The sequence below is a fragment of the Zootoca vivipara genome, chromosome 12, assembly GCF_963506605.1.
Source record: "Zootoca vivipara chromosome 12, rZooViv1.1, whole genome shotgun sequence".
Lineage (NCBI taxonomy): Eukaryota > Metazoa > Chordata > Lepidosauria > Squamata > Lacertidae > Zootoca > Zootoca vivipara.
The window spans coordinates 21406216-21419181 of NC_083287.1; the positions used below are offsets into that span (position 1 = coordinate 21406216).

Here is a 12966-nt window from a genome sequence, read left to right on the forward strand (position 1 = left end):
TGGAGACGACGCTGCAGCGGCGCCCTAGACCCTGCCTGGCGAGCACCAGAGCTCTTCGGCTTGGAGATTAAACAAGAGCTACCGACCCGTGAGTGTTGAGATTGCTTTTATTGGACTTTTAAAACAGACTCCGGGCGGGCGGTTAAGCCGAAGGAACGCCTAATATACCGCTGATAGACTTGCTTTGAAAGCCCTGCGTGTGGGGAGAAATTTTGAGAAGGGAGGCAATCACCAAGACAGCGTGGTGGAATATTAGTGAGAGAAAATTAAAATAGACGCTGCAAGGACAGATAAGAATTGTCATTAAAGATGGAGACTTGCCAGTAGCTGACTCATGTCGGTGTGTTCCTTTCCGGCGTCATTGCGGAAGTGAAGATAAAGGAACAGCAGCAATAGAAGCGGTGAGAGGAGAGACCAGCAGAGTTAATCTCTGAAAGATACACAGCGACACCCAGTGGATTGAAGTGGTAACTGAGGCTCTTTCTTTCTTCTTTGCTGCTCTCATTTAAAGACATTTTGCAAACTGTGTATGAGACAGCTATAAGACAAATACCCACTCAAATTTTATTTCCTTTATTTTAAAAAAAAAAGAGAGAGAGAGAGATGAGACCCATTTAAGGAAGAACATAAGGGAACTCTCAATTAAAAGGGGAAACAAGGTATCCGGATTGAAGAAATTAAAGAGAATTAAAGAGAATTGAAACACAAAGAGAACATATAAAGTGAAAATGGCAGGCAGACGACAGAATACAACAAACTCAACAGTGACAGCAGGTAACCAACCAAGAAGACAATCAATGAATAATGAAAATGATGCTCTGGCTGACTTAAAAGAGCTGATAACTGAAATGAACAAAGCATTAAATGAGAAGTTGGATACAGTGGACTCAAAAATTGAAAAATTGGACTCAAAGATTGAAGGAAATTCTAAAATGATTGCTGATTTGACAGGACAAATAAAAGATCTACATTGTAAAAACAAAGAACTTGAGAAATCGGTTAAAGATCTAAATGCCAAAGTAATTAAGCAAGAAGAAGTAATTAAGAAAATGACAGTGGAAAATAGAGAATTAAGGAGGACAAAGGAGAAAGAAGAGGAGGAAAATAAAAAAATAAAGAAAGCACAAGAAGACCTAGCAGACCAACTTTCATTACTTGAGATGAAACAGAAGTCCACGATTCTACGGATGAGGGGCATTCCTGAGTCAGCAAATGAGCAAATAGAAGAAAAAATAATTAAGGAATTGTCAAAATGGTTGAGCGTCAATGAGGAGGAGTTATTGATGGATGTGGATAAGATCTACCGAATCAGATTAGACCGGTCAAAGAACATCAGAGGCCCCGGGGATTGCATGGTTTTTTTTAACTCAATGTTACTCAGAGACAAAATACTGCAAAAGAAAAAACAAGAAAGTCTGATAATAGACGGGAAAATCATCTCTATATATAAAGAAATTCCCAAGAGGATTCGGCAGAAAAGACAGAATTATAAAGTATTGACGGATGCCCTATCGAAGCAGAACATGTGGTATGTCTGGGAGTTCCCAGAAGGGCTCACGTTTACATTCAAAGGTAAAAGGAAAACGATCAGATCGGCGGAAGAAGCGGAAAGATTCTATAACAGACAAAAGAAAGAACTGTTTGGGGAAGAAGAAGAGAATTAAGACGAACTGACTCTAATTTACAAAGGCGGATAATTTAGTTACCAACTTTTGATTTATTTCTCGTGTACATGATGGAATTGTAAACAATAGTTGCCCACCCTTATTGCTTCCCCCCCACACATAATTTCTCCCCTTCCCCTTTTTATCTTTAATCCCTCCCTTCCCCCTTTCCCTTCCCCCCTCTTCTCTTCACCCTCCCTTTCCCTCCCCCCTCCCCCCTTTTTCTTCTTCTTCTTCTTCCTTCCTCCCCCCTTTTGGTTGCTCCTATCCCTCTCTCCCCCCTTCCCCCCTTTCTTTTTTTTTTTTCTTCTCCTTTTCTTATCCTTAAGAGTTTTTTTAAAATTAAGCCGGCATTGATAGCCTACAACTGGAGTGACATAATAAAGTTATGAATTTAAAAATTATTTCATGGAATATTAATGGACTAAATGATAAAATTAAAAGAAATAAGACGGAGCATATATTGAAAAAAGATTCCTGGGACATTATATGTCTTCAGGAAACGCATGTATCCAAAGATCATGAAAGGGTATTAATTAATAAGAGGTTAGGTACAGAATTTATATCATCCGACGTGAAAAAGAAAAGGGGGGTGGTTACGTATGTGAAATCTAGTATAAAGGCCGAAAAGATATTCCAGGATAAGGAGGGAAGGATGTTGGGAGTGCGCTTGACGTTGCCGACAGGGAATGTGACAATAATTAATATTTATGTACCAAATGGATGTAAATTGGATTTTTTCAAGAAATTAGGGAAGAAGATGGAAGAATATATAGATGAGGAAGAGGTAATCTTACTAGGGGATTTTAATGGAGTTGTATTACCGCAACTGGATAGAACAAAAGGAAAAGGGAAAAATAGAGGTAAATTACCGGACGTTTTTTTCAATATAATAAGTAATTATGAATTAAAGGATGGATGGAGAGTAAGAAATCCCGAAGAAGAGAAATTTACATATTATTCTGGGGCTAAGAAGTCGGCGTCAAGGATTGACATGATCTGGGTGTCATCTAAATTAATGTCTAAGGTAATAAAATGTGAAATACTAGCAAAATCTATAACGGACCACAACCCGGTTATGGTGAGAATAAGAGAATATAACAGATTGATTAGAAGATGGCGATTGGATGAGAGAATTTTAAATGATGAAGTATTTGTTGAAAAGGTTAAAGGTTTGTTGAAAGAATTCTTTAAAAATAATATTTCAGAAGAAATAGATTTGACAACAACATGGGATGCAAGCAAAGCCTTTATTCGGGGCATATATCTTCAACAAAAAAATAGGGTTAAAAGAGAGAGAGAGAAAAATATGGAAGATGTTAGGAGAGAAATGGAGGAGAAGGAAAAGGAGTTAGCTAAAAAACCAGACGATAGGAATTTGGTAATGCAGATTAGACTCCTACAAAATAAATTATCCACATTGACGAGCCACGAAATTGAGAACAAAATAAAATGGATGAAACAGAAGACATTCGAACATGGGGGGAAAGCAGGAAGGCTTCTAGCATGGCAGATACGTAAGAGGCAGAGTGAAAGAATGATTACAAGTATAGTAGATAAAGGGAAAAGGTTGAATAATAGAGAGGATATACAGAAATGTTTTGTCAAATTCTATAAAAATCTGTATAAAAAAGAGAATATTGATGGAGAAAAATTGGGAAACTATTTTACCAAATGTGATATAGGTCAAATTAATGAAGAAGAAAAGGAGTTACTTAACAAACCGATATCAAGACAAGAAATGTATGAGGCTGTTAATAGATTGAAATTGGGTAAGTCACCCGGAACAGATGGTCTATCAAGCCGGCATTATAAATTGTTTTGGGAGGAGATAGGTGGTGTGTACCAATTGTTAGTGAACGAAATTTTAGAAAAGGGAGTGTTTCCAAAATCATGGCGAGAAACATTTATAACATTAATACCAAAGAAGGAGGGAGAGAACGACCAGGTGGGATCCTTCAGGCCGATCTCTCTACTTAATGTCGACTATAAAATCTTCAGTGATATCCTAGCCGGAAGATTAAAAAAGATACTAAACAGGATCATTGGGCATGACCAACAAGACTTTTTACCAGGGAGAAAAATGTCAAATAATATGAGAATTTTCCTAGATTTAATTGAATATCTAGATTGGATGCCTAGCAAAAAAGCAGCTTTTATCTTCTTGGATGCCGAAAAAGCCTTCGATAACTTGACATGGGAATTTATGAAAAAATCATTGGGGAAAATTGGAATAGGGGGCAAATTTATAGAGGGGATAAACGCAATTTACAGCGAACAGAAGGCAAGATTGATATTAAATGGAGAAATAATGGAAGAATTTGAAATCCAAAAGGGTACCCGTCAGGGATGCCCTTTATCTCCTTTGTTATTCATTTTGTCAATTGAATTTCTGTTAAAAGACATCCAAGGAGACAAAAACATCAAGGGGATAACATTGGGGAAGAATATTTATAAAATTAAAGCCTTTGCTGACGACGTGATCTTAATGTTGGAAGAACCATTGGATTCGATAATTAATTTAAAGGAGAAATTGCAAAAATATGGGGAAGTGTCAGGCTTTAGAGTTAATATGGGAAAGACCAAGATGATAGTCAAAAATATAGGGAAGAAAGAAATAATGGATTTGGAGAAGATTACAAATTGGGAAATAGTTAATAAAATTAGATATTTAGGAATTGTTGTTACCCCCAATAATATAAATTTGTATGAGAACAATTATCTTAGAGTATGGAGGGAGATTAAAAAAGATTTGGACCGTTGGAAAGAATTAAACTTGTCCCTATCAGGAAGGATAGCAGTGATCAAAATGTCAGTGTTGCCGAAGATCCTGTTTTTGTTTCAAATGTTACCTATCATAGGAAAGAAAGAAATTTTTGATTCGTGGAGAAAAGACCTAAGCAAGTTCATCTGGCTAGGGAAAAAAGCGAGAATACAATATAAATTATTAACAGACAGCAAGGAGAGAGGTGGCTGGGGGGTCCCGGATCTCAGACTATATTATGCCTCCGCATGTTTTTGCTGGATGAGGGAATGGATAGTACTAGAAAATTGTGAACTCTTGGAATTGGAAGGGTTTAGGAATAATAAAGGATGGCACGCGTACCTATTGCAAGAAAACAAAGGAAAAGATAAAAGTTTTATAGATCATATAATTAAAAAATCGGTATTTAAAATCTGGGAGGAATATAAAAACCTATTAGAAGCAAAGACGCCCTGGTGGGCGTCACCATTAGAAATGACAACGATGAGTGGCCGAGGTAAAAATAGAAAATGGCCAACCTACCAGGAATTAACAGTAAAAGAAGGGGATCAACTTATATTAAAGCCATATGAAGAAATTAAACATCATTGTACAAGTTGGCTACATTATTTACAAATACAAAGCTTATTTAAAAAACATAAAGAAATAGGATTCAATGAGGGCAAATCTAAATTACAGGAAATTTTGATTGATAATACGGCTAAACCACTGTCTAAGATGTATAAATTTTTATTAGAGTGGGAATTAAAAGATGAGGAGATAAAATCTGTAATGATAAAATGGGCTCAGGATGTAGGAAGACCAATCTATAAAGTGCAATGGGATAAATTGTGGAGATCGACAATGAGATTTACAGCGTGTTCAGGAATTAAAGAAAATATGATGAAGCTCGTATATAGATGGCACCTGACGCCAGAAAGGCTAGCTAAAATCTATAAGACAGAAACAAAAGAATGCTGGAAGTGCCAGGAAAAAACTGGTACGTATTTTCACTGTTGGTGGGAATGTAAGAAAATATATAAATTCTGGAGTGAGATATATGAAAAAATGAAGAAAATGATAAAAATTACGTTTGAAAAGAAACCTGAATATTTTCTATTAAGTTTAATCCCAGAAAGTATACCTAAAGATAGAATTAATATTTTCTTATATGCGTGTGCCGCGGCGAGATTAGTACTAGCTCAGAAATGGAAAGGAACAGAAACGCCAACAATCCAAGAGTGGCAAATTAAAGTAGTAGAGTTTATGAACTTAGCAAGAATGACGGCGGCAATTAGGAATATACCAAAACAGAGAATAATAACAGAATGGAGATACGTAGAAGAGTTTTTCAAAAAAGAAAATATCAAAACAGAGCTAGTGATTTGTCTGGAATAGAGAAAACATGTAGGAAAAACTTAGTTGGATTTAACAAGAGGGAAAGCAAACTAAAGAGGGAAATAATAGCAAGAGAAGCGATATGTTGGCGATTGGAAGCCAATTTTAATTTAAAATGAATGGATTTGATGGAGATAGGCCCATGTGTTAAGATCTAAGCTGGGGCTAATTTTCCTTCTTCTTTTTTTTCTTTTTTCTTTTTTCCTTTTCCTTTTTTTTTTCTTTCCCTTTTCGTTATGTTATGTTATGTTATATTATTATGTTATGTTATGTTATGTTATGTTATGTTATGCTATGTTATGTTATGTTATATTATGATAGGTTTGCCTAAGTTGATTTTGTATATTATTTGTAGTCTGATGGATTTAATTTATTTAGACCAACCTTGATTTGTTTACTTATGTTGATTAAGTTACGTTGGGTGGCTTAAATATGTAGTTATGTTATTTATATTACTTGATATACTATAGTATTTAAGTTGCCAAGTTATTTTATGTTATTAAGTTACTTTAAATTTTTTTTTTTTTGGTGTCTGTACATCTTTTAAAATTTTCTAATAAAGTCTATTTTAAAATTAAAAAAAAAAAAAGAATGCGGATTGGGTCGGCTTAAATCTGTTGCCATCCATTACATTACATTACATTACATTACATTACATTACATTACATTTACGTATTGATAACCCTTGGGTCCCTTCCAACTCAGAAGGAGGTAGACCCCACCGTGGTAGCAGAACTAACTTTCAATATAGGGCCTCCAAACATAAAATCTACTTTATGAAGGCCTATTTCCTGAATAAAATCCAGTAATCAACCACACAATCTGGGTCCGTGCATGCTGGCTGCAGTCAAATGTTATGCTTTGTGTGGACATCTAGGATCATCAGAACTACTCTGGGGCACTGAGTAGGCCAGGCAAAGGTGTGGCTTGCTCTCCTATCATGTATGGGAGAAGCTTGATCCAAGCCAGCCCTGGAAGAAGCATCTCAGAGTTTGGATACCCTCTTCAGAAGTGTTTCTCAGTTACCCAGATAGGAATTAGCTTGCAATAACTGCCCCAGTCTATTAAAGCCTTATCCTCAGGCAAATACTTCTTTTTCCAGGCTAATGGTGAAAAGGACTAGTCTCACTGAAAACGTGTCTTTGAACTTAAGCTTAATTTATGAACTTGCAGTTTGTTTCCAAGAATGCGCAGCAATGCAGGCTTTTTGTGTATTTTTTAAGAGAGGTCTGTCCCTACCCTCTGTTTTGGCTGCTCTTTCACTGCAGCTAAAAAGAAGTAATGCAGTGAGTCAATGTGTGGGCAACCAACAGCAACCCAACTTCCCTCTGCAAGAGAATGTGGCTTGCAGCAAACCCATCAAACATTTTTCAGAACCATCTCGAACTGCACAGCAAACTGAATACATTGAGGGTGGATGCATTAATTTAAGACCAGTTTAGATCAGCAGAGTGCAGGAGAAAAAAAACAAAAACCTGAATTCATTTAATTAGTGTAGGAATTGGCTTAGAAAAAGAACATTTATAATTCCATTTTCTTTACCAGATCAGCAGAATATTAGTGCCAATTTAATAAAGGGAGCTGATTTTTTTAAAAAAATAACAGAATCTTGTTTTCTTCTAAATGTCCATGTAGACACTTTTCTCTTGTTCCAGAAAGCAATTAAGATGGATCAGGTATTTCACTAGGAAGCTGAGGTAACATTAATATTGTGGGCAAGCTGCCCAAATAGTTATGGAGACACTATTTTTCTATTTCCATGCTTCTGATAGCAGAAAGGTAAGTGAAAGCAAGCTCCTCAAGTTTGTACATTTTAATGCACCCCCCCCCCCAATTATTTCACAAAGGGTCCTGTGAGATGGGGAACAGTCCTAGAATGTATGTAGGAAGCACACCCTGGTGGTCTTTAAAACATGCCTTCTTTGAACCATCCTAAAGTCATCTTCAGTGCTATTTGACACTCCCTGTACCATCCCATTGTCAATCTATCCATTAAGCTACTGAAGATCCAGAACGCTTGTAACAAAATATGGGTGGTTATTTCTGTGTCTATAAAGTTTCTAATGATCATTACAGCCATAATAATGTACAATATTTAACGGCACATGGTTTGTTAAGCCTCCCGAGTCCATGCCCTCCAACGTTTCCAATGAAAATAGTGATGCCGTAAGGGAAAGCGGGACATTCCGGGATCAAATCAGAAACCGGAACGGCTTCTGTAAATCCAGGACTGTCCCTGGAAAATAGGGACACTTGAAGGGTCTGTGAGTCCTGAAATGAACTATATAAAGGGGGGAGCAGAATATAGAAACAAGGTGTTCCTATGTCCATATCCCTAGTCAGGAACCATTCATTGGCCTGGTCAGGGGTGGGGTGGGAGGAGACAATGAATGAATGGAGCTTTCTCAATAATTGTCTGGTTATCAATCAGATATGTAGTTCCCAGCTCAGCTTGAAATCAACCTCCTCTTCTTCATTAGTCCTCTCTATGTTTTAATAGCTGGTATTTGTGATGGGGGCATCTGATCCAGCGCTTGAGTTAAATATAGCCCTGTCTAGTGTAAGGAGAAGATTTAATGGGAAATGGTTGGCATTCTTTCTTCCTAAAGCTCACAGAGGGAGAGAGGCAGAGACACAGAGACATAAACATACCCAACCAGTGAGAGCGAAAGAGGGAAAGCAAGCAAACAGGCAAGGCAGGCAGGCAAGAGAAGACCGTGGACAAGATATCGGCACCCTGCACATTGGAATTATACAGCTTGGAGCCAGGATGGTCATCCTCAGCCGTATTGCTTTGGGATTTTATCTTCAGCTCCTTTTCTGCTTTGCTGTATCTCAGTCCTCCTTTGTGGACAGTGTCTTCTCAATTTCAGCAGGTAAATTGCAACATTGAATTATCTCTCGGTGACTTGCGTTGCTTATCTCTGCGTGTTTAGATTTTCCTGCTGTTCTAAGCACTTGGAATCATGGTTGGGAAATTATTCCAATGCATGCTGAATCACTAAACAATAAAAGCCAGAAGCTTCCCCCCCCTCAACTTTTCAAATCTGTTCTTATTTTATTATTCCTGAACCTGACGTCAGGAGGCTAACATCTCCTGTTTAATAGCAATGAGCTATATTGCCACAAAACAGAAACTTCACTGTTAGATAGCTCTCCTGCTTTATTTCAGGAGCAAGCGTTGGCTTGAAGGTCTGCGAATTTGCAGAGATGCAAATGAAGTCGATGAGAGGAGGATGAATCAAAATGTATGTCCGTTTCTGTTAACACATCCTTGACCTCACCCAGTGTCGCTAGACTTGTGCTGGATGCTAGCACAGTAAACATCTTCTGGCTAGGGCAGTGGCACTAACAAATACTCAGATGACTTTCATAGTGAACAAAAGCCCACTGCATTGGGGGGGGGGGGACCCGGGTTGGCAGGAGGCAAAGGGCATGGATTGCCTGACTGCAGGGAATCCTATTTTCCACTTTAATCCAACAGGTTTCCCTTCAGCTGTGCGTTCTGGAAAGGAGACCAGGAGACTTGCCGCAAGTCTGTACGTTTTAAAGGCAAACTTCACAGCAGTATGAAAGAGACAGCTCCGTCTTTTTCTACCATTCTTGTTACTGAATGCAATGTTATTGAAAGGGAAACCCTTTAAAGAATCAAGTTTGAGGTGGCTGTATAAGACTTTAAATTAGGGGAACGCCAGGCCTAGGAGACCGAATGTGTCCCTACTTTTCCACATGTCAGAGACCTCTCACCAGTCCTGCTCCACACCCTCTCAAGTGTGTTTGCTTGGCTAGAACAAGATTGTGCCTCTTGTTTGCCTGCGTGGAGGTGTGTACATAGAAACCTCTTGAGTTTTGTGTAGCTTATTGTGTTGTACAAAGAGGCACATCAATTGCAACAGCTCATGGTGTCTCTGGCCATTTGTGCCTTTGGCCACACCAAAGAATAATCTGTTGTGGCCTTTGCCCATGAGAGAATATAGCCCCCAGGCTGAAGAAGGGTCTGGATCCCTGCTTTAGGTTTCTAGCATCGCTCTTATAGGATTGTATGGTTTTTAAAAAATAATAATAACAATCTGGGGACTTTTAAAACTGCAATAGAATGACAGTGCTACAATGATTTAAGTTTCCCTTTGCTGCATTGTGAATTAATAGATCTTTATGGAGATACGATAATTCAAAACAACGAAAACATGTGTCATTAGAAACACAGTGAAAATAAATCCAGAACAAATGCAGCAGACTGAAAATAGTGATCTAATAGGGCTTTCTTGAAAGACATTGATATTTGCACCAGCTATTTAAAAGTGGAACAGTTGTTTCAGCCGACCGCATCCTCCCATTTGGTGTTCATTCACAAAACTTGCGTTAACGTTGCAACAGGCAAGAGACAGAAGAACTGCATTGCAAACTTTGGAGAAATGGGGATTTGGCTATGGTAAGGATGGACAACTAATAGCGCTGAGGTTGAACCCAGCTTCAAGAAGTTTTCCACTCAGCCCCCAGCATGAATCTAATTCCCAAGCATCCCACACCCTTATTATGTGCCTTGGCTCATGTGGAAGAAACACAGACAAATCGCTCTTTGCCATCTTCTCCTGCCCACTGTGATCAGCAGCAGAGGTTCTTCCTCTTATTATGTGACTCGCCCAGTTTCTCCTATGCAAGAGACACAGGGAAACGAGTGAGGGGCCAGGGCACATAATAAAGCAAGGGTTGTGCCATAGGCTCCATTGCTCTGAGAAGAGAAGGTTCAACTACACTGCCACAAGGTAGGTGTGGTAATGCAACCTCCTATGTGTTAGGTCAGGTTCGGGCCACCTGTGTTTCATTGCATATGGGTCACCAAAGTACCAAGGCAACGTATGTGCTCTACAATGATGGCATGGGCACTCAGGAGTGATCATGTCAATGGCTCCAGGCATCTCACCGTTCCACAAGAGGCTCAACAGGAATGCTAACAATGGTAGCCGTAGTAGCAGTGAGGAAGCAGTGGGATAAGGAAGTTTAACTCTTTCTCTACACACATGCACACACAGACACATCTCATAGGTTGCTATCTGCATTTAAACAGATGCTCCAATTGTTTTCAGTGGAGGCTTCCCTTGAAATGCAAACGGGGTAAAGGTAAAGGACCCCTGGATGGTTAGGTCCAGTCAAAGGCGACTATGGGGTTGCGGTGCTCATCTCGCTTTCAGGCCGAGGGAGCCGCTGTTTGTCCACAGACAGCTTTCCAGGTCATGTGAGCAGCATGGCCAAACCGCTTCTGGCACAATGGAATATCGTGACGGAAGCCAGAGCGCACGGAAACACCATTTACCTTCCTGCTGCAGCGGTACCTATTTACTTGCACTGGTGTGCTTTTGAACTGCTAGGTGACAGGAGCTGGGACAGAGCAATGGGAGCTCACTCCGTCGCGGGGATTCAAACCACTGATCTTCTGATAGGCGACCCAAATAGGCTCTGGTTTAAGACCACAGAGGTGATTTTTAGGGGAGGGTGAGAAAGAGTCCCGAGGCTGCTCAGATTTCACTGCAGCTGTTATTTACATAGCAAAAACCATGCACATTAATTGCAAACACACCATTAACATCACGTCTAGTTTTTGACCCTTGGTCGCTGGGTGAAGCCGGTGGTCCATCAGGTTTAATTCAAAATGTGGCTTGTTTTTTTAAAAAGGAGTTGATGACCCATGCTCCGTGATTTATGTCAAAACAAGTTTTTTGTTTTCCTATTCATTGAATTTGGGGCAGACAGCAATCTTTTTGAGGCCTTTGAAAGTGCGTCAATTCATCTCATGGAGTGGAGAAAAGGATCATGGTGGCAGACCTTGTCTGGTGTCATGGTGGCAGGATAAGGCCAGCAGGCACAATTCTGATTCTCTTCCATGTGTCGAGTCTTTCATAACATCTGAATTAGGATAATTATTGTTTTATGTGTATTTGGGCTTATCATCTGATAAATGCTCAATGTTTTTGTAGTACCGTGTATCTCCGAAAATAAGACACCGTCTTATATTTATTTTTCCTCAAAAAACACACTATGGCTTATTTTCAGGGGATGTCTTATTTTTTAATTAAGTATGGTACAGTTTAACCTTGTCTATCACTATGGCTTATTTTCGGGGTATGGCTTATATTCATTGAATGCTTAAAAATCCTGCTATGGCTTATTTTATGGCTACGTCTTATTTTCGGAGAAACAGGGTAGATATCACTCAGCAGGAGGGGAGACTGTTTATTTTAGTGTGATTTCTTGTATACTTTAATACTTGTGTCTTTCATTGGCATGTGCCTGGAGTCCCAGATAATTATTTCTATTTGGCAACTAAAGGAAGCTTCCTTTTGGAAGACACTAGTTTAAACACTGCGCTTGCCAAGGGTAAGCCTAGTGTAAGCCTCATTGTACGAAACGGCCACACCATTCCTGAATGATGACTTGTCTTTCCCATCGTTACAAAAATACTCTCAGCTATTTTCCAGATATAATTGAAAACCAGTGGCCTTAGGGGCCTTTTTATTATTGTCCCCTAATGTCTCCCCATGGCAACCTACGTCACAAACAAAGAGGTTTCGACCACGGTCTGGCGGTAACTAAGGGATCAGAAGAAAACAATATGGGAGCAACCGAGTTGTTGCTTTGCATGGGATGTCACTGCAAAGAAGGGGGCATTTAGGTCTTGTTCTGGAAAAGAAATGTGCAAACTTGCAAAGTATAATTTTCGTACCTTTCACCCGACTTCACCTCTCTGGCAGGATATGGCCAGGCTGTTCCTGGAAATGATCCTCTCCGCTCCGGCCAACTGGATTTCTTGGTGCTGCTGAAGCATCGTTTTTAGAGGAAATGTTTCTGGCTGTTATATATTGCACGATCAAACACATGACTGCAAGTCTGTGTTTCCACGTGGTTATGTTGTAGTCAGCAACAGTTGGGAGCAAAACAACAGGTCCTGAGGTGTGAACATGCACAGACAAGCCTTGAAATATATTTTAACTGGAGGGCATTTCTTTCTAAAAATATAATCATTACGGTACCGTACCTTGATGGTTTCTTCATATATGTTATTTTTTAATCCTGTGGTACATGGGGCTATGATCCATGTTATCCTGTTATGTAAAATGATGCCCCTTTCAGGGGCACAAGTGATGCGATTGAGCAATTTAGGAC

General features: G+C 39.2%; 1 protein-coding gene across 1 annotated transcript in view; it reads left to right on the forward strand.

The window, feature by feature from the left end:
• The first annotated feature begins 6398 nt into the window (after positions 1-6398).
• Positions 6399-12966, forward strand: part of COLQ (collagen like tail subunit of asymmetric acetylcholinesterase) — a 41871-nt gene continuing 35303 nt past the window's right edge. Inside the window, exon 1 of the mRNA XM_035130299.2 lies at positions 6399-8681. Within this exon, the coding sequence (XP_034986190.2) occupies positions 8318-8681 (364 nt within the window). The 5' untranslated portion in view covers positions 6399-8317. The remainder of the gene's footprint in view (positions 8682-12966) is intronic.